This window comes from Coenobita brevimanus, chromosome 39 (genome assembly GCF_032717465.1).
Source record: "Coenobita brevimanus isolate Jiangsu-jjx chromosome 39, ASM3271746v2, whole genome shotgun sequence".
Taxonomy (NCBI): domain Eukaryota; kingdom Metazoa; phylum Arthropoda; class Malacostraca; order Decapoda; family Coenobitidae; genus Coenobita; species Coenobita brevimanus.
In genome coordinates this window covers 24,104,041-24,130,081 of record NC_136992.1, presented here as the reverse complement: position 1 = coordinate 24,130,081, position 26,041 = coordinate 24,104,041, and the positions used below count along the sequence as shown (strand labels likewise).

General features: G+C 41.8%; 1 protein-coding gene across 1 annotated transcript in view; it reads left to right on the top strand.

The window, feature by feature from the left end:
• Positions 1 to 25,390, top strand: part of Cnep1r2 (CTD nuclear envelope phosphatase 1 regulatory subunit 2) — a 53,700-nt gene extending 28,310 nt beyond the window's left edge. The window contains exons 3-5 of the mRNA XM_080270037.1: positions 9,161 to 9,232; positions 24,054 to 24,188; positions 24,869 to 25,390. Coding sequence (XP_080126163.1) covers positions 9,161 to 9,232; positions 24,054 to 24,188; positions 24,869 to 25,014 — 353 coding nt within the window. The 3' untranslated portion in view covers positions 25,015 to 25,390. The remainder of the gene's footprint in view (positions 1 to 9,160; positions 9,233 to 24,053; positions 24,189 to 24,868) is intronic.
• The last annotated feature ends 651 nt before the right edge of the window (positions 25,391 to 26,041 follow it).

Below are 26,041 nucleotides of genomic sequence, written 5' to 3'. Positions count from 1 at the left end.
CGTGGAAGAAGTTGAGAGGCGGAAGAGAGAGTTATATGTAGAAAGGAAGAGAGAGATGAAAAGATTAGTAAGAGAGAGTAAGAAGAGAGTGGATGAGGAATTTGGAAGGAATTTGAGTGTAAAGTGGAGGGACTGTAAGAAAATGTTCTGGAAGGAGGTGAAGAGAGTAAGACAGGGTGGCAATGAAGTTAGCAGGGGAGTGAAAGATAAAAATGGTAGATTACTAGTGGAGAAGGAAGAAAAAGTGAGCAGATGGAGAGAACACTTTAAGGAATTGTTGAACATAGAGGATGGAACTAGTGCGAGTATAAGCAGCTGGGGAATGGCTGGGAGAAGGAGGGAGGTGAGAAAACAGGAAGAAATCAGTAGGATAGAAGTTGTGGAAGCAATGAAGAGTGTCAAATTGGGGAAAGCCCCAGGAATTGATGGAGTGTGTGGTGAAATGATGAAGCATGGGGGAGAGATAGTAGTAGAATGGATGTAGAAGATGTGTAGATTGGCCTGGGAGGAAGGAAGAGTCCCAGATGATTGGATGTCAGGTATAATTATTCCCCTGTACAAAGGAAAGAGGGAAAAGGAAGTATGTGGTAATCATAGGAGCATTTGTCTTCTTAGTGTAATAGGAAACGTATATGAGGCCCCTAATAACAGTGTACCGAACGCCACATGTTGAAAACGGAGAAAAATGCAGTTAAAGTTGCGTAACTTTCAAAATGCCGTAACTTTGGAACTAGTGATTTTTTTTATTTTTTTTATTTTTTTTATTTTTTTTTTTTTTTAAAGCTTGAAGTTCGTACTCTCATGTCATGCTAATCTTGGTGGAAGAGAAATTAGTAGCATTCAGAAAGGTACAACAATAGCTGCGTTTTTCTCCAGTGTGTTTATTGAGAGAAAACGTATTCACAGTAAGCATTTTTAACAATCACACCAACCAAAGATATCAATGGGAAATGTTTACAAAAGCAAAATAGATGTATGTAATACTATTTCCAGAAATTCAAAACCATTATAAAAAAAAGAAATCTTTCATTTTAGCCTTTTGGGAATAATGGTAAGCTCTTTTTCTGTTATGAGAAGGACCAGCAGCTTTTTGCTCACTACTAGAGTCACTCATGTTCTTGAGACAATGAGAAAAAACACTAAAACATCTCTGAAAATAGCCAGTTAATCCAGGAAGTGTTCTAGGCCGGCTGGTAAACAAAAAACTGTGTCACTTCGTGATAGATTCCCAGATCACAGTTGCCAATGTCTTGCTGAGCTTTCTGCCTTTCCCATTTTCTGTGCATTATGGCTAACTTACCCTTAAAATCATGCAATTTTATGCTAAAATATTCCATTATGTTAGAATAATCGTACAATAATTAATAATGCTATGAAAAAAATGCATGGCTGTGAGCATAAAGAAATGCCAGTATCTGGTAACACCAGACAACACGTTGCTGGGAGGCACTTGGTACATGCTGTGACCAGCATGAAGGCTTGTTGATGCAGTGAGGTGAAGCGGGCAGTGAGACCATGTTACAGAAGGGGAATTTGGACCCTAATGCCAGTTGCTTTCCGTACCTCGTGGTTGCTCTCCACATCAAAGAGGGTTTGGGCTACATAGTGGTATACTTAACTCGGTTTCGCTTGCAGTGGCGCTCAGTACTTTATGTTATTAGGGGCCTCATATGGTGGGATACTTATTAACAGGGTTAAGGAAATAACAGAGGAATTAATTGGAGAAGAACAGGGGAAGGGAAGAGGTTGTGTAGAGCAGATATTCATCCTTAGATCTTTAGTGGAAAATTTTCCAGAGAAGGGAAAGAAGTTGTATGTGGCCTTCATGGATTTGGAGAAAGCATATGACAGGGTGGATAGACAAGGATTGTGGAAAGTATTAAGAATATATGGAGTAGATGGGAAGTTGTTGAATGCTGTGAAGAGTATGTATGATGGTTCTAAGGCTGCAGTGTGTGTGGATGGTGAACTGAGTGAATTTTTCTCTTTGAAGGTTGGGTTGAAACAGGGATGTGTCATGTCTCCTTGGTTGTTCAATTTGTACATGGATGCGGTAATAAAAGAGGTACAAGGTAGGGCATTGGATGTTGTAGTGGCCCTGGTGAGAGAGGGTAGTGTTTGGAAATTCCCTGTACTGTTGTTTGCAGATGATACTGTGTTGTTGAGTGAAGGCGAAGGGGAGCTGCAAGGCTTGATGGATGAGTTTGGGAGAGTGTGTAAGAAACGGTATCTTAAGGTGGATGTATGGAAGAGTAAAGTGATGGTCTTTGAGAGAGGTGAAGTCAGTGAATGTACAATGAGGTTGGATGGTGAGGAAATGGAAAATGTGTGTACATTTAAGTTCTTGGGTAGTGTGATGAGTAAGGATGGAAGTAGGAGGGTGAAGTGCTTGAAAGGGTACAACAAGGAAGAAAGGTTGCTGGTTCCTTGAAAGCAGTAATAAGAAACAGGGAAGTGAGCATGGAAGTGAAAAAGTTACTACATGACAGTACAGTAAAAGTCCTATTATTCGGCAGCTGATTGTTCGGTAGATCCGACATTTCGGCAGTTTTGAGAAATAGTCCCATTTACGAAAATCATTGATTGTTCGGCAGATGTCTGGAATCATCTCGGCAGTCTAGGAAGTGTTATCTGTGGCTTGTAGGCCTAATGTTTCATTACCCTTCTGTATGTTCACTAATTTCTATATTTTTATTCAGATTCAGGTATAGTACTGTATTGATTACAATATTGCACAGTATCATACACTACAGTAACCACCCCCACCAAATTAGCGAGGGTTGCGTTCCAAGCCCCCACGCTAATTCTTGAAATTCTTTCATTCTTGATGCCTTCCTGAAAATGACACCGGTAATTGAGTAGCCCATGAACCACTGACACTGTAATGCATTACCCATAAATAAATGTTGCTTGTTAAATCAGTTTCCCCGTTGTTTTTAGCTGCACGGCTGTGACAGCTCTAGTATTTTTATTCCTCAGCATAATGGTGGAAGGGACTGTCCTGTTTAACTGAACCTAACCTAACCGAGTTTAACTGTACCTTATAATTTAACCAAACCTAACCTAACCTAAAGTCAGAAAAATACTTAAAAATAAACTGGAGGAATATGAATTGCTAAGGTCTCTCTGATGAAAGTTAAACGTACATTTAGTGCTCATTCTTTTGTTTGTTTTTGTGCTTAACGTGAAAGAGAGGGCATTGATGCAAACAGTAATATATCCCATTAATCCTTTAATAACCTCCGGCACTGAACAACCTTTTACAGTACCGATGTCAGTGATGTTAACTTAGTGTGAGCTATAAAGAAAACTGAACAATTATGGGGAGGGAACGAAGGTCAGTGGTATGTTTACATGACTACGCTACCATTCCAAGCAGTTAGGCGGTCGGTTAATCTCAGATGTTTTCGCCCATTTGGTAAATACACCATAACTTTATCAATCTTTCCGTGACTCATAGCGAATCATAGCATGGGTTTGGGAAGCTAAATAACACATTGCTAGGTGAGCCAGACGATTATCTTCCCATCTTTAAGAAAAATAAATTGATTTCAGAAGAATGGAAGAACTTTACGTACTCAGAAAGGGATTTAATTTCTTCCATTTTCTTATAAGATGTGAAGATAATCGTCTGGCGCACCTAGAAATGTGTTATTTAGCTCCCTAAACCCATGCTATGATTCACTATGATTGACTGGAGAATTGATAAAGTTACGGTGCATTTACCAAATTGGCGAAAACATCTGAGATTAACTGACCCCCTGACTGCTTGGAATCGTAGCATAGAGTCGTGTAAACATACCTGTGACCTTCGTTCCATTCCCATAATTGTTCACAGTTTTTCCATAGCTCACTAACTCGACATCGGTACTTTAAAGGGTTGTTCAATGTCGGAGGTTATTAAGGGGTTCATGAAATACATTACTGTTTCCATCAGTACTCTCCTTTCACATGTAAAAAAAAAAAAAAAAAAAACGAAGAAAAGAGTGAGTGCTAAATGTAATTTATGACTTTCATTAGAAAGACCTTACCAGTTCAGATCCCTTTATTTTATGCAATTTTCCGACTATTTTATTTTGTTTGGAAAAAGTACTGTATACAGTACTCACTCCAAACATATTTGTAATAATATAAGTAGTGATGAGTTCACCAATACAAGTGATGTACTGAGCTGGTAGGTAATATTCCGTATCATTTCGGCCATCCAGGAAGTGTTATCTGACTTGTAGGCCTACTGTGTCATTACCCTTGTATATGTTCACTAATATATATATATATATTTCAGATTCAGGTATAGTACTGTATTGATTGCAGTATTGTACAGTATACAGTACTCTCTCCAAACACAGTTGTAATACTGTACCATAAGTGGTGATAAGTGTTCACCAATATATTTAAGGTACTGAGTGGGTAGGTTTTTGATTATTCGGCAAATCTAATTTCTCGGCATCATCCTGGTCCCATAGATGCCGAATAATGGGACTTGTACTGTATTGTGATACCAACTCTAACGTATGGAAGTGAAGCTTGGACGTTGTTAGAAGGACACAAGTCAAGAGTGAGAGCAGTGGAAATGAGTTATTTAAGAGGAGCCTGTGGAGTCACATGGAGAGACAGACTGACAAATGAGGATATAAAGGAGCGTTGTGTGGATGTGGATGTGATAGGAAGTGTTAGGAGGAACACACTGAGGTGGTTTGGCCATGTGGAGAGGATGGAAGGTGAGAGACTGACGAAGAGAGTGTATGTGAGTGAGGTGGAGGGAGGGAGAGGGAAGGGGAGGCCGAGGATGAGATGGAGGGATGGAGTGGAGAGGTATATAAGAGAGGGGGGTGTGAGTTGGGAGCAGGGCAGTGAAATGGCAGGGGACAGGGCGCATGGATGCGATTTGTTTGTGGCCACCCCATACGGGATTGAGGCGTCTGGCAATAGAGAGATAGATAGACCACGTTACTGTGTGTATATGTATACAGTACAGCTGTTGCAATCTAATCTTGTAATATTAACCCTGGAACAGCTATAGCCATTCTCACTCATTGCTTTTTAAAAGTATTCTTTGCATTTTTTTCTTCATTTACAAACAGTTTTATACAGTACTGTATATATACTGGTACAGTACTGTATAGCTCGCCATTTTTTTTCTATAACTATTCAGTCCAGTAGCATATTTTTAATGGTACTGTGTTCTCCCTATATTCAGATAGTTTTATTCAGTTTTGTTGATGTCTTGTAATTGAAGGAAAGCATCATAAAAATAGAGATAAATAATGAAAAAATAGGAGAAGCAGACTATTAAATGTTTGGAACATATATTTTCGACGAATGCAGATAATAACACAAGTGAAATAATGGAGAGAATATTGAAATATAGTAAGAGAATTTGTCCACTTTATCCCATCCTTAAAGCTAATCATGTCCCATCGTATTGTATTGTATCATCTACAAAGGCACCAGCATGCTTGCATGCATCGGCCTTGGCCACCTAGTGGCAACTGTCCAAGTTGCTTGATATCTGGCAGCCTCCTTTTTCAGTCCTTTAACTCCAAGGTCACACTCCATGACTTTGTCCCAGGTCTTCTTTGGTCTGCCTCTCACAGCCAAAGAAAAGCAAAAAAGGTAATTTTTAAGTCAGTACTCATTCCTGTACTCATATTGCATCAGAGAGGTGGACATTAATATCAGAAAATTGGAACAGGATCCAGTCATTAGAAATGATAATTCTACAAGCTGTAGTTAATAAAAAGAAAAAGACAAAGTCTGCAAAAAAGATATGAGAACAGTTGTTAGATGCAAATTTGAAAAATTGCAGTTGTGATGTTTGGGTCAGCTGGAGAAGATGCTGAAAGACTGATATTGCAAAGAAGAGCTGGAGACCAGAAGGGGGAAGACTGAGTGGAAGACTTAGAGAAAGGTAGAGGGATGATGTGGAACAGATACTGAAAGAGAATGATTTGGAAAATATTAACCAACAAAGAGAATGAGATGCCTTCAATTTACCAATGTAAGCTTTGTAATGGAAATGTTAATGGAGACTGGATCTGATTCCTGTGGCTCAGAAAGTTTTTCTGAACCTGAATGCATTCATCAGAGGAGAAGAATCTATCTGTACCTATTGCCAGATGCCTTAATCCTGTAAAGGATGGCCACAAACAAATCACCTCCATGTCACCCTGTCCCCTGCCATTTCACTGCCCTGCTCCCAGCTTACACCCGCCTCTCTCACGTACCTCTCCACTCCATCCCTCAATCTCATACTCGGCCCCCCCCCCTTCCATCTCACTCATATACACTCTTCACGTCAGTCTCTCACTCTCCATCCTCTCCACATGGCCAAATCCCATCAGTCTTTCGCTTTCAATCCTCTCCATATGGCCAAACCACCTCGGTGCATTTCTCCTAATGCTTTCAGTCACATCCACATCCACACCACAGTGCCCCTTCACTTCCTTATTTGCTAGACTCTCTCTCCATGTAACTCCACATGCCCCTCTCAAATGACTCATTTCCACTGCTCTCACCCTCAACTTGTGTCCTTCCAACAAGGTCAGAGCTTCACTTCCATATGTTAGAGTTGGTATCACAATACTATCATCCGGCGACTTTTTTTTTTACTTTCATGCTCACTGCCGTATTTCATAACACTGCCTTCAAGGAGCCAGCAACCTTTCTTCCTTTCTGTACCCTTTCAAGCACTTCATCTTCTAAACTTCCATCCTTGCTCATCACACTATCCAAGTATTTAAATGCACTCCCATGTTCCATATCCTCATCATCCAACCTCACTGTACATTCAGTGACTTCCTTTTCTCGAAGACCATAACTTTACTCTTCCCTACATTCACCTTTAGATTCCATTTCTTATACTCTTCAAAACCCATTCACCAAGCCCTGCAGTTCCCGTTCGTCTTCACTTAACAATACAGTATCATCTGCAAACAACAGCACAGGAAGTTTCCAAATGCTGCTCTATCTCATTAGGACCGCTTCAGCATCCACTGCCCTACCTTGTATCTTTTTTATAACCCCATCCATTTACAGACTGAATAACTGTGGAGACATGACACATCCCTGTTTCAGTCCAACATTCAGACAGAAAAATTCACTCAGTTTGTTATCCATATGCATTGCAGCCTTAGCACCCTTATACTGTACATACTCTTCAACGCATTCAGCAACTTCCCATTTACACCATGGGTGTATATTCTTAATATTTCCTCATTTCTTGCCCATCCATCCTGTTATATGCTTTCTCCAAATCCGTGAAGGCTGCATGCAATTTCTTTCCCTTCTCTAGAAACACTGAAGACTTAAGAATGAATATCTGATCTACACAACCTCTTCCCTTCCTAAAATCTCCCTGTTCTTCTCCAACTAATTCTTCTGTTATTTCCCTAACCCTGTGAATAAGTATCCCACCTTATACTTTTCCTATTACATTCAGAAGACAAATGCCCTTATGATTACAACATACTTTTTTTTCCCCTTTTCCTTTGTACAAGGAAATAATTATACCTGACTTCCAATTCTCTGGGACTCTACCATCCTCCCATGCCAATCTGCAGATCTTCCATATCCATTCTACTGCTGTCCCTTCCCCGTGCTTGAGCGTATCACCACACACTCCATCAGTTCCTCGGTCTTTCCCCATTTTGACTTTCTTTGCTGCTTCCTCTACTTCCATCCTATTGATCCCTTCGTCCCTTCTCACCTCCCTCCTTCTTCCAGCCATTCCCCAGCCACTTATACTCGCATTACTTTCATTTCCTATGTTTAATAGTTCCTTAAAGTGTTCTTTCCATCAGCTCACTTTCTCTCCTTTCTCCACTAGCAATCTACCATTTTTATCTTTCAGTCCCTGGCTAATTTGTTTATCACCCTGTCTAACTATTTTTACCTCCGTCCAGAACAATTTCTTACATTCCCTCCTCTTTACATTTAGATTCCCTCCAAATTCCTCATCCTCTCTTACTCTCTCCTACAAATCATTTCACCTCACTCTTTCTCTCTACATATAACTCTCTCTTCCATCTCTCAACTTCCTCTATGCCCCTGCATCCCATCCACTCACTATATGCTCTCTTCTTTTGTGCCACAGCCTCTCACCTCATCATGCCCCCATGCTATTCCTTATACCTCCATTTGTCTTCTATTCACCCCAAACACTATCTCACATGCTGTACAGATTTCTTTGTGAATATCTTGCACATTCCTTCCACCTCCCCCATCTGCTCCAAATCATATATACCCAGTCACTCCTCCACTTCTCTTTTATATTATGCCATTTTTCCATCCTCATGCAACCTTTCTACTTTTTGTATGGACTACTTCCTCCTGTCCTTCCCTCCTTATATTCCTCCTTTTCATTTGAACCTTGAAGTTCACCACCACCAAGTGGTGGTCATTAAGTCCACTCCCCCAGCCTCTGTACACTCATGCATCCATTACATACCTTCTCATTCTGTCATCAACACACACATAATCAATCATTGCCTTCTGTTCATTCAGTTCACCACCCACCCTTCTCATCACTCGCCACACGTACCTGTGTATCATTTTGTGCCTGTAGAGGGTACTGGCTATCACCAACCCCTTCCCTGCACAAATGTCTACTAGAGAACTGCCATTCTCATCCACTTATGCAGGCACATCTCACTGACCAACTATTCCATCCACTTTCACATTCCCTACTTTTCCATTCATATTGCCAGTCAAAAACACTATCTCATTCCATTCAAACTTTCCCATGCACGCTTCCACTTTTGCCCAGAAGTCTTTCACTCAGCTTGCATGATCAGAGGAAAACGGGGAAAAAAATTCCTGTAATTATCGAGGGGAGCAGGGGAAAAACAAAAGCCACAGGACTAAAGTGGCAAAATCATATTCAGATGCATGTTTTACCTTGAATAGTCTTCAAAATGGTCTCTTTTAAGGTTGAATCCTGTTCAGTTGCTGAAGAATTAGCACATTTTCTTCACATAAGGTTGCTTGTGATTCAGTAATAAGTTGTTCTGAAGTAAGACATACGTGTTTTTATGCATTTAACCTCTGAGTCATGAACCAAAAGCCTGTTTCACACTTGTTTCACTTAAGGTGGCATTTTTCCTGTACATGCCATAGATACTTAGTAAGGACTGGATGTACAACTTTTTTCTTTTTGCAGACCTGAAGGCGTTTGAGCGGCGATTGACAGAAGTGATTGCCCGACTTCAACCAGCCACGACACGCTGGCGCAGTGAGTAGTAGAGATGATAGTTGAGATTGTAAGCGATCATTAATTTGTAAGATGCCTTGCAGTTTATACCTTCTACCAGCTGATAATCAAAGTTAAGTTAGAAGACTTCTACTTGGAGGAGTTAGATGTAGCTTTCTCTAAATGCTTGAGTGTTAGGGTGTAGTATCGTGACCGATCAGGAGGCACATTTCAGGTTTTGTGCAGCTGTCTGGCTTAAATTCGAAAATGATCCCCCAGATCACCTGCCACACACAGAACACCTCCTTTCCTGCATGTAAATATGTACAAAAATCACATTGCGGTTGTTACTTCGGAATGCTTTACACACTGAGATTTGAGGTGACATTTGACCCATATGTTATCTATCTGACTAGAAAAAAGTGAAACAGAGAATAAAATGAATTTTTGGAAGTGTGTAAAACCATATTCGATGTCCCAAAATACAATTAAACCTGTGAGAATGCTTTTTTTTTTTTTTTCTCCAGGCATTTGCTGAGGCATATGGAAGTACTGTAGGTGAAATTCAGTTTCTTTTGACATTTGCATGTCAGTTCTCATGCTTTTCTGTTACCTTTCATGCTGATTATTTATTTTTCACATTTGTGATGTGGTACTTACAATACTGTAGTAAGTTTTACAGTTAATATGAGGAGAAACAAAGAACACGAGCAACTGCCAAACGCATTGTCTTGGGTTCTTCACTGTCAGATCTTCCTCAGTCTGACCTTCCAGCCCATCTACAAGTTGCAAGACATTTCCTCTTCTTGAAGAACAAATATACTGACAACAGGAGTGTTGTTCCAGACTTAGCCCAAACACGTCTGGCCTTTGGAGTCATGCAAACATTCCAACACAGTCGATCAAAAATGTGAATAAGAAGCTCCGTTGTTTGATGGAAGAAGGCTCATGTGGATTGAACCAAGGCATGCAGACTGCAAAAACCAAGAATTTTGTTGAAAAACTTAATTTGTTTGATATAGCTGCATGCCAATATGATGATCTGTCTGCGTGTCGCTGTGAATAGATGAAAGCTCCACAACGAGAGGATGCCTTTCTAATCGACCAGCGAACCACTTGCAATATGCATATCGGTGGAGTAGATTGGGAGTTGACCAACATCATGAAGAGAAGGAAGGCAAGAGAGGATCAGATGCAAGAAAGACAAGAAGAGCAGAGAGAAAAAGGAAAAGCAGAGAGGTAGCATCCTCTGCCAATGTGACTGAATTAACTCCAGCAGAATCAGCCTCAAGTGAAGAAAATTTTGAAGATGGGTGGATGGGCAATACTGTCTTTCAGAGAGACAGGAATAGTACACAAATTCCCACTTTAGATTCGGAAGCAGATCGATATTGCGCTATCTGTACCACTACATTAGTTGACTATGGCATCATTAGTTCTGGAGATCATAGAAATGTGATCGATCATCACAAAGTACGGAGAGCGTGACAGAAGGTAAGGAGGGATCTAAGGGAAACTGGAACCTACCTGGATGAGGAAATATGTTTTTTGATGGATGGAGAGACATGGCATTAATCAAGGAGAAAAAGGGGAACAAGTGGTATGGGACAAAGGATATTGAAGACCACTATGTGCTAGTCGGAGAACCTGCAGCCTTCTCTCTAGAGGGTCATTCCATGCAGATGTCAACTGTTAGTTTCAATCTCAGAATTGGTGAATAATGTATAAATTATGTATCATTTTAAAGCTTAAAGATTGAATTCTATGAATCAGAACAGAAAAAGTTTATAAACACTCTTCTGAGAGCGGGTCATTTAAAAATATCGCACCATGTCACTGAAGAAATATTCATGCTGAAATCAACGATTTCCTTATCACCTTATCACCTGAGTATGTATTTGTTTGGAATGCCGTCATTGGCTTTTATTAAAATAGCATCTGTTTGAGTTCTAAATGTCAACACAATTCCTTACATATATTTTGCAGTCAGACTATGGCACAACCTTGAAGTGGAAGTACTTCAGGAGTAATGTGTGTGACATTTTTTTAACATTTTCCCTTACGCAGTCTACGAATTGGGGAAAATTAACACGGCTTTTTATTGTAAATAGGCATCCTAGTCCCTTACTAATGTCATCATCATCATTATCTTCATTTTTCGTCCTTCAGTTCCCATATTGAAACTGGGGTTGGACGTGTGATGGCTTTTCTCCACTGCTTCCTGTCCTGGATTAAACCTTCTCCAATACCCAGTGTTTCTATATCTTGCATTATAACTCTTTTCCAGGTCTTCTTAGGTCTTCCTGGCAGATGACGTCCCATCACCTCCAGTTCCTCTACTATTCTCACGCAGCTCCCTTCTTCACTCCTCCTCACGTGACCATACCATCCAACCCACCTCTGCTTCAAGATGATATCGAGATCCTTCACCCCGCATCTTCTGGCTACCTCCCCACTCAAAGCTCTGTCCTCTCATCTCACTCCCGCCACATTTCTTAACATTCTACGATCAGTATTCCTCAAAACATTCATCAGTGTATCTGTCAAAGCCCATGTTTCAGCACCATATATTAATACTGGTCTAATGTAGGCCTCATATATTTTACTTCTGTGCCTCAGTGGAAATGTTTGGAAGGAATGAGAGAATGTTTTTGATCGGTGATATGAATGGTAAAGTAGGGAATGTGAAGGTGGATGGAATAGTTGGTGAGTGGGGTGTGCCTTCTGAGATAGATAAGAATGGCAGTACATAAGTGGACATTTGTGCTGGGAGGGGGTTGGTGATAGCCAATACCCTCTTCAGGCACAAAATGATCCACAGGTATACATGGCGAGTGATGAGAAGGGTGGGTGGTGAACTGAATGAAAGGAAGGCAATGATTATGTGTGTGTGGTTGAAAGGATGCAAAAATGTGTAATGGATGCAAGAGTTTATAGAGGTTGGGGGAGTGGACTTTCTGACCACTGCTTGGTGGTGGCCAGAATCAAGATCCAATTAAGATGGAGAAATAGAAGGTAAGCACGGTTAGAAGGAGTATTTGTAAGGAGAGTGGAAAGGTTACAAGAGGATGTGAAAAAGGCAGAGTATAAGAGAGAGGTGGAGGAACGATTGGGCAAATATGAATTGGAGCAGATGGGGGATGTGGAAGGTGTGTGCAGGATATTCACAAAAGAAATATGTGCAGCATGTGAGGTGGTGTGTGGGATGAAGAGAAGACAGAGGGGTGTGCAAGGAACAGCGTGGTGGAATAAGGAGGTGAGACAGGCTGTGGCACAAAAGAAGAAAGCATACAATGAGTGGATGAGAAACAGGGGCGTGGAAGAAGTTGAGAGGCGGAAGAGAGAGTTATACGTAGAAAGAAAGAGAGAGGTGAAAAGCTTAGTGGGAGAGAGTAAGAAGAGAGCGGATGAGGAATTTGGAAGGAACTTGAGTGTAAAGTGGAGGGACTGTAAGAAAATGTTCTGGAAAGAGATGAAAAGAGTAAGACAGGGTGAAAGTGAAGTTAGCAGGGGAGTGAAAGATAAAAATGGTAGATTACTAGTGGAGAAGGGAGAAAAAGTGAGCAGATGGAGAGAACACTTTAAGGAATTGTTGAACGTAGAGGATGGAAGTAATGTGAGTATAAATGGCTGGGGAATGGCTGCGAGAAGGAGGGAGGTAAGACAGGAAGAAATCAGTAGGATAGAAGTTGTGGAAGCAATGAAGAAAGCTCCAGGAATTGATGGAGTGTGTGGTGAAATGCTGAAGCATGGGGGAGAGATAGTAGTAGAATGGATGTGGAAAATGTGCAGATGGGCCTGGGAGGAAGGTAGAGTCCCGGGGGATTGGTAGTCAGGTATAATTATTCCCTTGTACAAAGGAAAAGGGGAAAAAGAAGTGTGTGGTAATCATAGGGGCATTTGTCTTCTTAATATAATAGGAAAAGTGTATGGTAGGATACTTATTGACAGAGTTAGAGAAAGAACAGAGGAATTAGTTGGAGAAGAACAGGGAGGCTTTAGGAAGGGAATAGGTTGTGTAGATCAGATATTCATTCTTAGATCTTTAGTAGAAAAGTTTCTAGAGAAGGGAAAGAAGTTGTATGCGGCTTTCATGGATTTGGAGAAAGCATATGACAGGGTGGATAGACATGGATTGTAGAAAGTATTAAGAATATATGGAGTAGATGGGATGTTGTTGAATTCTGTGAAGAGTATGTATGATGGTGCTAAGGCTGCAGTGCGTGTGGATGGTGAACTGAGTGAATTTTTCTCTTTGAAGGTTGGGTTGAAACAGGGATGTGTCATGTCTCCATGGTTGTTCAATCTGTACATGGATGGGGTAATAAAAGAGGTACAAGGTAGGGTAGTGGATGTTGGAGTGACCCTGGTGAGAGAGGGTAGTGTTTGGAAATTCCCTGTACTGTTGTTTGCAGATGATACTGTGTTGTTGAGTGAAGACGAAGGAGAGCTGCAAGGCTTGGTGGATGAGTTTGGGAGAGTGTGTAAGAAACGGAATCTAAAGGTGAATGTAGGGGAGAGTAAAGTGATGGTATTTGAGAGAGGTGAAGTCAGTGAATGTACAGCGAGGTTGGATGATGAGGAATTGGAAAATGTGAGTACGTTTAAGTACTTGGGTAGTGTGATGAGTAAGGTTTGGAGGGTGAAGTGCTTGAATGGGTACAGCAGGGAAGAAAGGTTGCTGGTTCCTTGAAAGCAGTGATAAGAAGCAGGGAATTGAGCATGGAAGTGAAAAAGTTACTACATGACAGTATTGTGATACCAACTCTAATGTATGGAAGTGAAGCTTGGACGTTGCTGGAAGGACACAAGTCAAGAGTGAGAGCAGTGGAAATAAGTTATTTAAGAGGAGCCTGTGGAGTCACATGGAGAGACAGGCTGACAAATGAGGATATAAAGGAGCATTGTGGTGTGGATGTGGATGTGATAGGAAGCGTTAGGAGGAATACACTGAGGTGGTTTGGCCATGTGGAGAGGATGGAGGGTGAAAGACTGACGAAGAGAGTGTATGTGAGTGAGGTGGAGGGGGGAAGAGGGAGGGGGAGGCCGAGGATGAGATGGAGGGATGGGGTGGAGAGGTATATGAGAGAGGGGGGTGTGAGTTGGGAGCGGGGCAGTGAAATGGCGGGGGACAGGGCGACATGGAGGCGATTTGCTTGTGGATACCCCGAACGGGATTGAGGCATCTGGCAATAGATAGATAGATAGATAGTCTCAGTGGTATACATTTGTTGACCATTAGGCCAGCTGGTTCCTTCCACTTTAACCATGCTGACGCCACTCTTGTTCTAACTGATCTCTCCACCCTTGCTTCACAGTCCAGTACATCTAGATAGCAGAACTGCTGCACTTCCTGTAGTGTGCCCCCAGTCACCTCTAACTCATCCTCTGCTTCATCTCCCTCTGCCTCTCTTCTTATGCTGGCTGGGCAGCAGAAATTTTGCACTACTCTCAAATTCTGCAGACCTGAACACCTTCTATGGCACCACTTATTACACTCCGTGCACAACACTGAGTTCACTCCTTCTCCTCTGCCGCAGCATCCACATGGCCATTTTCCTGACTGAATTCTTTCTACTGGTTCCTTGCCTGTCACCATTACCTTTGTCTTATCCATATTTATTTTAATTCCCCTCTTCTCCAGTCCATTTTTCTAACTATGAAACATTTCCACCATTTCTTCCTTAGTCTCTGCTGTCAGCACTAGGTCATCAGCATACAGCAGTTCCCATGGGCCTTCCTCCCTACATTCCAGTGTTGCCTCCTCCATTACTATGTTGAACAGCAGTGGACTGAGTGCTGAACCTTGATGTACCCCAACTCCCATTCCAAAATTTCCTGATGTTCCTGCTATTGTCTTGACATTTGATCTTGTATCAATATAGAGAGACATGACAGCTGCAGTGAGTCTCTCAGGCACATTCTGTCTTCTGAAGGCCCACTCCATAACTCTCCTTGGTACTCTATCAAAAGCTGTTTCCAGGTCCACAAACACATGGTACAAGTATTTCCTCCTTTGTTGAAACTTTTCTTGCAACTGTCTCATGATGAATATTACAGCTATTATGGATTTACCTGCACAAAATCCAAACTGTCGGTTATCTATCTTCACTGTCTGCTTCAGCCTTCCTTCCAGCACCTTTTCGAATATCTTCATTCCATACTCCAACAGTCTGACCCCTTGGTACTTTCCACATGGAAGGGCATCTCCTTTGCCTTTATAAATTGGTGTTGTCCAGCTATCTCTTCAGTCCTCAAGTGGCAATCCTCCTGCTATGATGTTATTAAATATCCTTGTCAATTCCTTTACACCAGTACTTCCAGCCCTTTTTTTTATCAGATCAGCTGTTATACCTGTTGGGCCTGGAGCTTTTCCGGTCTTCATTTCTTTTAAGACTATCTCTGCTTCAACTTCTGTTATCACTGCAACTGGCCCTTCAACTTTTCCCATCTCTTCTGTCTCATAATTATTTTCTTCATTTAACAGTTCCTCAAAATACCTCTTCTACCTTTCCATTATTTGTGCCTCGTTGGTTTGTATTTCCCCATTTTCATCCTTTACAAATTTAGCTCCCATGACATCTTTCCTCTCCTTCTTCATCTGTCTTGCAGTTTAAACATTTTTGTCCATCCTTGTGCACTCTCCAGATCTCCACTTCTACTTTCCCAGGCCACCCTTTTTGCTCTGACCACTTCTCTCTTTGCCTGTCTTTTCTTTTCATTGTATTCTCTTCTGTCTTCTCCCCTTCTAGTTCTCTGCCATACTTTAAATGCTCTTTTCTTCTCATCGCCTGCTTCACCTCCGCACACCACCACCACGTCTCTCTTCTTTTTTCCTGTGACCTGTTGTTTCTCCTCAGACTTCCCTCGCAGCCTCTATTATATCATCCCTGAAGTGTTTCCAATCACCTCTCTGTCTCTCATTTCTTCTCTTAAAATTCTCTTAAAATTGTTGTCTTATCTCCACATCCTTCAGTTTCAATTCCTGTACTCTTTTATCACCCTTCCTTTTCTTTCTTCCTTTCATATTTTCCACTCTCAAATCCATAGCTAAGAGTCTATATTATGGTAGACATGCTTCACCTGGTATAACTTTACAATCTTTCACTTTAATATCTTGCTCCTTTCTCATCGGCATAAAATCAGTTTGAGTTTCTACTCCTCCACTTTTGTAAGTTATCAACTTCTCTCTTTCCTTTTTGAACATTGTGTTTATAATTTTCAAATCCTTACCCTGGCAGAACTCCAATATCCTTTCTCCCTCTCTGTTTCTCTCTCCAAAGCCAAAGCCTCCTCATACTCTCTCCGATCAGTACCAATGTGTCCATTCAAGTCTCCAGCATTGATCATTACCTCATAGTCTGGTACTCATGCTGCATCATCAGGTTTTCCCCAGAATGCATCTTTTTCGTCATCTGGTCTACCAGTCTGTGACACATATGCAGAAAAAATATGCCAGACCTTTCCCACCACTACAGTCTTAACCTTCATCAACCTTGGAGACATTCTTTCCATTAACTTGGAGACATTCTCTCCATTTCTGTCACATCCTTGACTAACTCCTCCCTCACCAACATTCCCACACCTCCGGTTCCTTCCTTCTCCCCTGACCACCAGAACTTGTACCTCTCCGTACCCCCACCAGACATTCTGCATCCTTTTCCCTTATACTGCACCTCGTGTATGCAGCACAAGTCAACTGCTCTCCTTCCTAACATCAGCACCTCTCCACTTCTTCCTACCATCATTCCAACATTTACTGTGCACACCCGCAACGCACCTCCTCTTCTAGCATGATCAGTATACCTGGTGATTCTTAGCATCCCCTGCCTACATAAAGGCTGCTGGGGACTGGGGGCCATTTCCATGAGTGGAATAGTCATCATAGTTGGTTGAGCCATTTAGTTTTGCTGCCATGGATGGCCTTCCTGACTGGCAAAACCACAGTTTTAAGCGGTGGGCCTAGCCTTTACCCATTTTAGGTATAACCTTACTAATGTAGCCTTGTTATATCTTGTAAGAGTCAATGGTAAGCCATATGCTCCATTGCACAAGTAACATGCATAGCGTGAGGAACATTGCCGGAAAAAGTTGTAATGTTTCTCATGTGCAGCTTTAAACATTAAATCACTGCAGTTACACTCAATTCAGGGAGAGATGGGTGGGTGTGGTGGTAGGGCTGGGTGGGTTGATGCGATGGATGGCATTGTTGGGTGAGCCTGGTGGGTGGCATTTGTGGGTGGGTGGGGGGGTGACCATGTTGGTGGGCAAGATGGGTCGCCAGGGTGTGTGGTGACACGGTAGGTTGCCAGGGTGACTAAGAAGACGAAGTGTGGCCAGGGTGCTCTGCGTGGGTGGGCGGGTGGGTTCAGGGTGGGTAGGTAAGTGGGTAGGTATGTTGGATGACAATGTTAGATGAGCTTGGTGGGTGGTATTCGTGGGTGGACAGGGTTGATGGCCAAGAGCGGTGTGCTTGGTGAGTCGTGCAGGTAGCTCGGAAGGTTGAGTGTTGGATGGGTTGAGTGAGCAGGTGGATGGGTGGATATGTGGCTCCCCCCATGACATGGCAGGAGTGGGACTTTAAGGGGCTAGTAGTCATATAGCTAGTCGCTGTTACGTAGATTTTAATACAGTAGAACCTCTTTGGTCCGGACCCCTTTAATCCGGATTTCTGTTCATTCGGACAAAATTTAAAAATAATAAGCTCCAAAAATATGTTGAAAGTAATTCTAAAGTCATTTTCAGTATTGGCACGGAAAGCGATCGTCATTCGTTTAGTCTCGGATCACTCTAGGTCGCAACATGGGCGCCTGTTTAAACATGTTTAAACATATGCTGGCATTCGTTCCATCAACAAGTTCACCAACCATTTATATTTTTATGCTGTATTTCAAAAGTTAATCCTCCTTACCATGCCCCTTAATGCAAGTGTAGCTTCTGCAATGAATAAAGGTGTTAAAAGGAGGAGTTTACTTACACAAAAATGGGTCAGAATATTCTGCAGTGTTTAATGATTACTGTACGTTATTTTTTGTACTTAAATGTGCTTTACTTGTACATCAAACATTAGCTTCTTGCCCATATGGGCGTTATCAATATGTCAAAGATGACAATGTATTTTTTTGCCTACATAAGTGTTATTTTTATTCCAGATATTACTGTTAATTAATTAATTTATTTTTTTGACTACTTTGGCCTTAGTCACTTACTACAATTTAAAATGTAGGCTGGTTTCTTGTCATGACCTTACCTGTAAATTATGCGATACAAAACTATCACACATGATTAGTTTGGTTATTTTAGTAGCCTTTCATCTTTTGCAGTTACGTAGGGTTGACATATGCCACATATGTCAATAATTAACAAACATACCATATGTAGATAGTTTTTGGTATGAACTGGAGATTATCCTGATGGTCCGGACAATCTGCTAATTCGGACAACCCCTCCCCCCATATAGTCCGAATGAGAGAGGTTCTACTGTATATCGTTTAGAAGACGAATAAATATTTGGAATAAAATTCAATACAGCGGGGTCATTCTGTTGAAATCTGCTAAAACCTCAATATAATTACTTCTTACTGAACAGAAGGTTGATGTATATGCATAATAATACACCCAGTAGTAGAATAAATTATACCAATATTACATGCGGCAAGACATGAGAGAGAACAAAGCTTCAGATCTCCGATCAATTAGCCTAGCAAATCGGTGGTTTTGTGGGGGTAAGGAGGGGGGGAGTTGGGGGGTGGACGTGTGCTATTAACCTGCCTTCTGGTGGCAGACTACCCTGTCCCCGTATTAGTGTTCATGACTGTACTGGTTCATTATACAACCAAGAAGTTGTCTAAACATTATGAACTGCAGTCATTGAGTCAGTGCCTGAAGTGGGGATAATCAAAGTTAATTACTTTAGAAAGAGGGGCATCAGCAGCTTGGGGCCATGCTCAGTTTCAATTCCCTGACAACCCAGACAGAGATGAGATAGCAAAGGGCATGGTTGTGCAGGCTTTGCCAACTCCTCAGTTATCAAAAATGGTACTTACAGTAAAAGGGGTGACTTTTCGCTCCTCAATCAACTAGTCTGTGTTGATGTTATATTGCTGATGTCATGTAAACAAGAATTGTCTCCTGGTTATTTCATTCATTCATTCATTCACCATATAATCCAGTGTTGCCCCATGAGAAGCATACTAGCCCGGAGCTAGGCAAGTTGGTCCTGACATTTAAGATGAGAGTGGCCAGCCTCATTTAGCCCAGAGTAGCATGACGTGAACAGTAAACCTCAACCACCGCTTGGATATAAACCTGCGTTGGCTCAATCCGACTGGAGTGCCTTAATTGCCCACGAAACTACCAGGCACCATTATTTGGTTATATGGTTACCACCCAGCATAGTAAATGGTTTAATGCTGTTCAGGAAACCGTTTGGCTTGTCGCTTAGTGTAGAGTCGCCCATAGAAAGAAGGAATGGGAAAGAATGAAGGAAGGAAAGACAGAAGAGGAAGCATAGAAAACAGGAAGAATGAGAGGAAAGGGCAGGCACCTGAGAGCAGCACCACATCGAGTGAGTGGATGGTGAGCACCTCCACCAACCATTTCCTGGTTAGTTTATTATGTAAAGTTTATTAAGTAAATTTCACATCAGTACAGGTTTTGTGTATGTTTGTGATACAGTTACTGTAAACGTAATAAGAGTTGATTGTACAGTATAATCATATTTCAATAAGAACTGCACGAGTAATGCTTATCACTTTTCTGGTAACATTTCTGACGGTCACATATTCGTTAATGGTGCAGCAGTTGTTAGGAATAATCAAATTTGCTGGGTATGGTTATGATCCTTATCTGTTGATAGATTACAGGTATTGATATGAATCATTCCTTGATAGAACCAGTCAAATTACAGGCTTATTGAAATTGCTTATTCAGACAAGAGGGGATAGCATAGCAGTAATGTTCCCCACACAACTTTTGAAAATCTAAATAAAATCCAAATTAACCCGAGGCGTCCCGTCGACGTATGGGTACGTTGCAACATTTTGCATTTGCCAGTCCCGACGACATACTGGTATGTTGCGCAAGTGCAAGGTTCATAATTTGCACAATTTTCAATTTTCGCGCGTGATTTTTCGTACGTATACACGGGACATCTTCCTCTATTCCTCTACAAGATGCCAAGCAGGGACAATGCCTTACACCGCATAACCTCCCCCGCCCCTGCATACCATTGTCTCGGCAATTCACCTGTTACCAGTGACCTGGCCAATAAAGACATTCAGGGCCAGAGTGATTCCCCAATCGATGACAATGTGGAGGACAAAGTTTACATAGCATTAGAGGAAGAAACAGTCAGAAATGATGATCAGGTAATGTGGCAAAAAAAAGGTCAGGTATGGTGATGAGTTAGTGAGTGAAGCAATGCTTATAATGCCTATATTACTGTTTGAAAACCAATATACTCTCGTACTACATATAAATTCTTACCAAGTAAATAAATAAATACCGTTTATGAGTGGTGTGAAATAGTTACCCTCCCATAGAACTCATTTTCTTTGGTGCCAGCCTGCTAGAAAACCCAGTAAGGTAAGGAGGTACTGCTACCTGGATCGATTATTTTAAACCTCATTTGAGCGATTTCTCTACGAATTTTCAATGTTTCTCACCTAAAGTGGAGGTTTTAGCCAAAAAAATTTTTTTCGAAAATACCTCAGGATTCGGGGATGTCAGAGGTGCGAAATAGCTCGGGACGTGACGGGTTAAAACATGTAAACAGTCCAACTGTGGTATGATGTAGTGTGAATTATTGGTAATATAGCTTGCAAAAACCATGTGTTTATATTGCATAGCTACTTTTGCAAATATAACTGAGAGTACTGTAGTTCAGTAACTTGTTTCCAAATGCAACGTTCCTTACGATGGAATGACCCTAGACCATCTGACACTGAAACGAGGAACTGGCACTGCCACTGCGGAAGCACTTCAGAATTTGATTGAAGAAATGGATATTACAGATAATTGTGGTGGGAGCCTACAGAACAGCCACAAACACAGAATGGAAAAATGGAGCCATTCACCAACTAGAATGCTGCCTGGGTCATCCTTTGCAGTGGTTCATCTGCACTGTGCATTTAAATAAACTTCCACTTCGCCACTTGTGCAAGAAACTCATTGGTCCAACCAAAAGTGCAGCACAGTGGAAAAGTCTAATTGGGAAAGCTTTGGCTAAGTGTGAAAGTTTGCCACTTTTCTCTACAGTTATTCTGTGTACAGTATTGCTAAAGGCCCCCTTCTTCCAGATGTTGTCCTTAATGAATTGAGTTGTGATCAAACCTACTACTATAAAATTATCAAAGCTGTAACGTCTGGTGTCGTGGATGAAGGTCTCCTACAGGAGAAGCCTGGGTCAGTGTCACATGCAAGATGGCTTGCAGCTGCCAGAAGAATTTGTCAGCTATATATAGCAACGTAATAAAGTAGTGGTGAACTGTACTCACTTGCAGATGTTTGTTGTGTGCCATCATGGACTCGTGGTTCAGCATCAAGTGTCATCCGGAGTGTTCAGATGGCCCAGCACATCTACTGGAGCAAATCAAGTTACGGCATTACTGCCATCTGCCAGTGAGACTGTACTTAACAGGTAATCCAAAGAAATGTCTTTTGGGCTCACCCTGAAAATGTTTTATTGGCGTTGCTAGCAGATATAGATCGGGCAAATCAGAAATTGGCCGTAGACAGAATCTAAACATTCAACGAGCCCATAACCATACACAACAATGTATCAGAGAATTTAGGCCACCAAAGACAAATTGAAGTGCAAGCAATTTGAAGGATTTACTTCTATCAGTTGAGGAGTGCATAACGGAACCACCAATGATGATGCACTTGTCTGATGAAGAGCTCAGTAAGATCAGTGAGGAGCCCTTTATTATCTAGATATACTTAATCCTCGTAAACCGCGTGTTTATAAACTACGGATTCGTAAACCGCGGCAAAGTGGCTGTCAAACTGCCGGCACCCTTAAACCGCTGTTAAGTCACGAAAATCGCGGATTTAGGCACCGAAGTGGGCCTTTTCCGAGAAGAATTGTAAACCGTGGCATTCAATTTGATAACCGCGACCCAATAACCATCATCATCAAGCATCAGTCATCTCTGAGGCAGACTTTGAGGGCTTCCTGAGGGAGGCAGAGGAGCTGGAGAAGGGAGAACAGCATGAGGGAGCACCCCCACCTCATGCTGAGAGGTTCTAAGTTCTTCCCAACACCACCCCACTTCATTCACTTAAGCAATATCGTCATAGGATTAAGGTGAGATCCCTTAACATTGCTTATTTCTATTAAATACATGCACTGAATATTCCTAAATTTGTATGTTTGTGTTTGATGGTGCCTAAATAGGCGTAGGTAGGGTGCTTTGGGGGGTGGTTGGCCAAAGTCCAGACCCTAATTCATTTTTCACGCAAGAGTTATTATTTATAAACCGCGGATTTTGTAAACCGCGGCAGTGGTCCAGACCCAAATTGCCGCGGTTTGCGAGGATTGAGTGTACTATGTCACTCGCAAGGTGTGGAATGCTATGTCAGGATGGTAACAGAAGCATCTGGAGCAGGTTATGGAAAGGCTGCAGTAGATGGGTATATTAGAATGGAGAGAGGCTGGAATTGGTGAGAGAGTTCAAAAACCTAGGTACAGTGATAAAAAAAAAAGAGGAAAATGTGCAAAAGAAGTGGAAAGTAGAGTGACACAAGGAAGGCAAGTAGCTGGTGCACTGAAGGCCTTGATAAGAAACAGAGGTTTGAGTTTTGCAGCTGCACGAAGTTTACATGAAAGAGTGTTAGTGCCAGCTTTAACATATGGATATGAAACTATGGTGTGACATGAAGATGAAATGTCAAGAGAGAGAGCAGCGGTGATGGGACTGGTGAGAAATGTACGTGGAGTACAGAGAGTGGATAGGATACGAAACAATGTGATTCATGAAAGATGTGGAGTGAGGAAGTCCAGGGACATCAGAATTGGAGAGAGTGTACTAAGCTGGTATGGTCGTGTGGAGAGAATGGATCACAATAGAGTGGTGAAAAAGGTATATCTGAGCAGATTTGAAGGAGGGAGGAGGCGAGGTAGGCCAAGGAGAAGATGGAGGGATATGGTGGATGAGTGTTTGAGGGAAAGGGTATGGAAGTTGATGAGGCATGGGGACCGACAAGAAATGGAGCTACTTGGATGAATGTTGTGAGAAGGATTGTCAGGGATTTGGCACCCCTTTTTAACGTGACAGTGTATGTGAATATACAGAATGTGGTGAAATGCTTTTGGCGTATCAGATAGAGCCAGGATTCTGGGGGCTTGAATGTTGAGCGAATGGAAGCGTGATCCATTGGATTGGACAAACTTGGGCTATCTGGACATTGCTACTCCTCACCCAGCCCTAGGATGGGAAAGGAGGTCCGGATGATGATGATGATGGTGATGATAGGCGCTTGACATTTTGAGAGTGCGCATTATAGGTGAACAATATTTTGTGAGTGCACATTATAGGCAGACTGACTCCCCCACCCCCCTTCCAACTCTTGAGCATATGCTTAGCAGCCTGTCTTGTGAGGCTTTGCAGTCCTTCTACAAATCACACACCTCCCCATGTCACTAGTTTGTTCCTATCCATGGCAGTGGTGTTATTGATTCATGAACTTAAATGGCAGAAAAAAATGATGTTGTGGATCTGCATCCTTTTCTTAACACTTCTTTGTGACTTGCATTATATTCTAATGCCAATGTATTATTACAACAAACATTCAAGATGGAGAGATGGCAGTTATTGGTCAAATTAGAGTAAAAAGAGTAGTCAGTCTTTCTTTATTGCAGTGGTGTTGGTGATGGTAGCAGCTAGTACAGCGTTTGGGGCGTACCTGTGGCTAACCGACCCTCTCACACAGGATGCAACTTTCTTCCAGTCACTCCTCAATCACCTGTTCTTCACATTTGCTGCCCTTGCCCTTAGTAAGTTATTCGTGTTGTCCAGTTTCTGGATTGTGGCCAGTCCCCACTTGATCCAGTGCAGTCCAGTAACTTATTTCATCCGTGTCATCTCCAGATGATGTTATTCAGTTTAGAAGATTTCAAACTGGAGGCATGAGATACAGCCTTCACCGACCCTAATTAGGGAGCTGTTAAAACGAACAATATAATTTAATAACAGCATTAATGAATTTAGTAACAGCATTAATGAATTGAAGACAATAAGAGCCTTTTTTATCTAAACAATGAACAGTATATTATACTGTATTGTGCTGTGCCATATTGTTGTTGCCCCTGGCTCTTATGGACGTGAACTTGGTGGACTACAGGGAAATGGGCACTTCAGATTGTGATCTTTTGCTGAGGTTATGTGGAAGGGTTGTCTGTCATGTGAGAGTAAGATGCATGAGGTGAGAATGTGTATTGTGGTGTCCTATAAATATTTTTGGCACTGGAAAGGAATGCCTTCACAGTAGCACCACTGATAAAACTAGGTGGCTCTGCAGCCCAGTTATACAAAAGCCCTTCAGCTCCCTATCCCATGAAATGGAGATAGTAGACTGCAGGAAAAGGACAGCTTTCTTCCTAAAGTCGATTGAGTTCACATTCAGATGAGACTGGGGTCATAACAACAAAAACAATAAAAATTCCCTATTTTCCAGTTTTGCTCTTCATCATGGGCATCCACAAGAAAGTGGTGTCTCCATCCATCATCACATCAAGGACTAGAGCTGTCCTGGTTGACTTCAACATGTCCTGTGATGACACTGGCAAGCTCATTCTCAAGCCTCGTCCCACTGCGACGTAATATTAAGGTTTAAGATTTAACTCCTTTAATACAGTGGTCTTTTTTTTATTCTGCTACCATTTTCCTGCTTTGGAGAGAGTTTTAGGACTGGTGATATTAAATGTTGCCTTAATTTGAAGCCTGTCATAAGTTGAATAAAATAGGTGATTAAGAGACTTATTGAACTGGAAGGGTTAACTACAGCCTTAATTAATCTCTTCACTACTGGAGATCTGTCCTAAGTTAAATAAGTAGTCATCCATCTATCCATCATCCAATCCAACATTGCCCCATGAGGAGCATAGTAGTCCAGGGCTAGGCAAGTTGGTCCTGACATTTAAGGTAGTAAATAGTAGTAAAAATAAAGCAATAAAATATGTCACCACTACTGTACATTGAGGGAAACGAGCAAAGCAGGTTTATAGGTACTGGTGGAATTTTCTTTTTCCTTCTGATTTATTATTTAATCATGGACCTGGTCATTTGACTCCAATGATGAATTTTTCACTGTATATATTCATGATACAGTACTTTCAGAGGCTTTTATTTGGCTTAGGAGAAATATCTTAAACTGGAGGGATTAGATAAGGCCTTCATTAGCCCCATCAGCAATTAGAAGTCCTCCTTAATATGAGGCGTCTAGAGCCAAAGGGGCATCCCCACCAATATACTGGTTTTGAGTTAGGTAGGGGAGACAACAGGCTTAACCCTCTTCTCAGTGACAGCACTGGTTGCCATACAAGATTCGGCCTTCTGGACAGTGGTAGAGGGGCTCAAAGTCACGTGGTTTTGTCCATGCTGCCGGGCGAACAAATCAGAGCAGGCAGGCATCTAAGCCACACAGCCCAAACCAATTAGCATTCTCACTCTCTGCCACTCCCCCAGAGCAGCCAATCAGCAAGCATGTGGCCCGCCCGGTGTGCTGGTGAGACTTCCCTCCCGTATTAACTGAGGTGTCTAATTATTACGTATTGGATTTTTACCCCATTTATCGTAGATTATTGGTGACAAGATGAGCTGTTGTTATTGGGGTTGAAGGGGGGGTGAC